This window comes from Manacus vitellinus, unplaced genomic scaffold, assembly GCF_001715985.3.
Source record: "Manacus vitellinus isolate BGI_N305 unplaced genomic scaffold, ASM171598v3 scaffold_36_pilon, whole genome shotgun sequence".
Taxonomy (NCBI): domain Eukaryota; kingdom Metazoa; phylum Chordata; class Aves; order Passeriformes; family Pipridae; genus Manacus; species Manacus vitellinus.
The window spans coordinates 1,412,645-1,414,199 of NW_021940508.1; the positions used below are offsets into that span (position 1 = coordinate 1,412,645).

At 44.6% G+C, this 1,555-nt stretch overlaps 1 protein-coding gene across 1 annotated transcript in view; it reads left to right on the forward strand.

The window, feature by feature from the left end:
• Positions 1-1,069: 1,069 nt before the first annotated feature.
• Positions 1,070-1,555, forward strand: part of LOC115307641 (molybdopterin synthase sulfur carrier subunit-like) — a 5,192-nt gene continuing 4,706 nt past the window's right edge. The window contains exon 1 of the mRNA XM_029961518.1: positions 1,070-1,095. Coding sequence (XP_029817378.1) covers positions 1,070-1,095 — 26 coding nt within the window. The remainder of the gene's footprint in view (positions 1,096-1,555) is intronic.

Consider the following 1,555-nt stretch of genomic DNA (forward strand, 5'->3'; position numbering starts at 1 on the left):
CTGAGCCCAGCATTCCTCCACTTCACTGTAAACACCTGTAGTACATCTCTTCCATGGGAAAAATGTGCCAGCCATTTGCTAGCTACTGGCTGGGTCATACATACCATGTCAAAGTGATCTATTTCATTTAAGATATATAGATCCAAAATTACACAGCCCAGAGAAAAAAGAAAGCAATTATTTTATTCACTTGACACATGCTGTCTTCAGGAAAGTTCAATTTGTAACAGTAGTTAATAATTCATAAAAGAATACAGTTTTAAAAAGTAACTTATTTGTTCAGCACAGCAGAAAATTAAGACACAATATATGAACTGGTACAATATACATGCTCCACAGAAACAACTGTATTTCCATCCCACATTTTTTGGAAAACGTTATCGCTTTTACTTTCATTGCATTTGTACCTCAGAGGCAAAAATTATTACACAGAAAGATCTGTTTCCTTTCTCAGCCATCTTCTGTAGTTATTTGAGGGCTTTTTTTTTTTTTTTTTTTTTTTTTTTTTTACTGTGTTGCATCCAGCAAGGATGGATGGTCATGTCCAGAGAAGGACAATGAAGCTGGTGAACAGACAGGAGCACAAGTCATATGGGGAGTAGCTGAGGGAGTTAGGGGTATTTAGCCTGGAGAAAAGGAGGCTCAGGGGTGATCTTATTGTTCTCTACAACCACCTGAAAGGAGATTGTAGCCAGGTGGGGATTAGTCTGTTCTCCCAGCTAACAAGCGACAGGACAAGAGGAAATGGCCCCAAATTGTGCCAGGGGAGGTTTAGACATAAGGAAGAATTTCTTCACTAAAAGAGCAGTCAGGCATTGGAACAGTCTGTTCGGTGAAGTGGTAGAATCATCGTCCCTGCAAGGGTTCAGAAAATGTGTGAATGTGGCACCCAGGGATACGGACCAGTGGTGAACACAGTGGTGATGAGTTAACTGATCGACTCCATGTAATCTTAGAGGTCTTTTCAAACTTTAACTCTTCTATGATTCCATGACCACCAGCCCAAATAACAATTACCAACCACAAACCCTGTGTCACTGATAATGACTGCAGAATTCCCCCCGACTGGATGAGCTCCTCCATTATCGTTGTGAGGTTAGAGGTGTCACTAGACAAACACTAGAGAAACAACTCTGGCCACCTACTGGTGGACCAACTGCCGTGTGTGTCTCGGCAGCATGCCACTGTCCCTTCCTGGTGAGAGCCAGCAGTCATCCAGCATCTGTCCTTCCACAGAATCACAGAATATTCGGAGATGAAAAGGACCCACAAGGATCCTTGAGTCCTACTCTTAAGCCAATGGCCCCTACGAGGATCGAACCCAGGATCTTGATGTTATCAGCACCACACCGTCTCTGAAGGCAGAGGTGCAGTTGTGCCCCGGGACGCCCAGGGAATCGCCAGCTGGAACAGGCCCTAACCCTGAAATCCCGTGCCAGCACTATGACGGATCCACGGCTTTCACACGCGCTATACACCTGTCATGTGCGTTTAGTGGGTGTTTAACACGTGCAAGGCCGTGGACGCGCAATATCTGCAATCAAATCGGAATCCC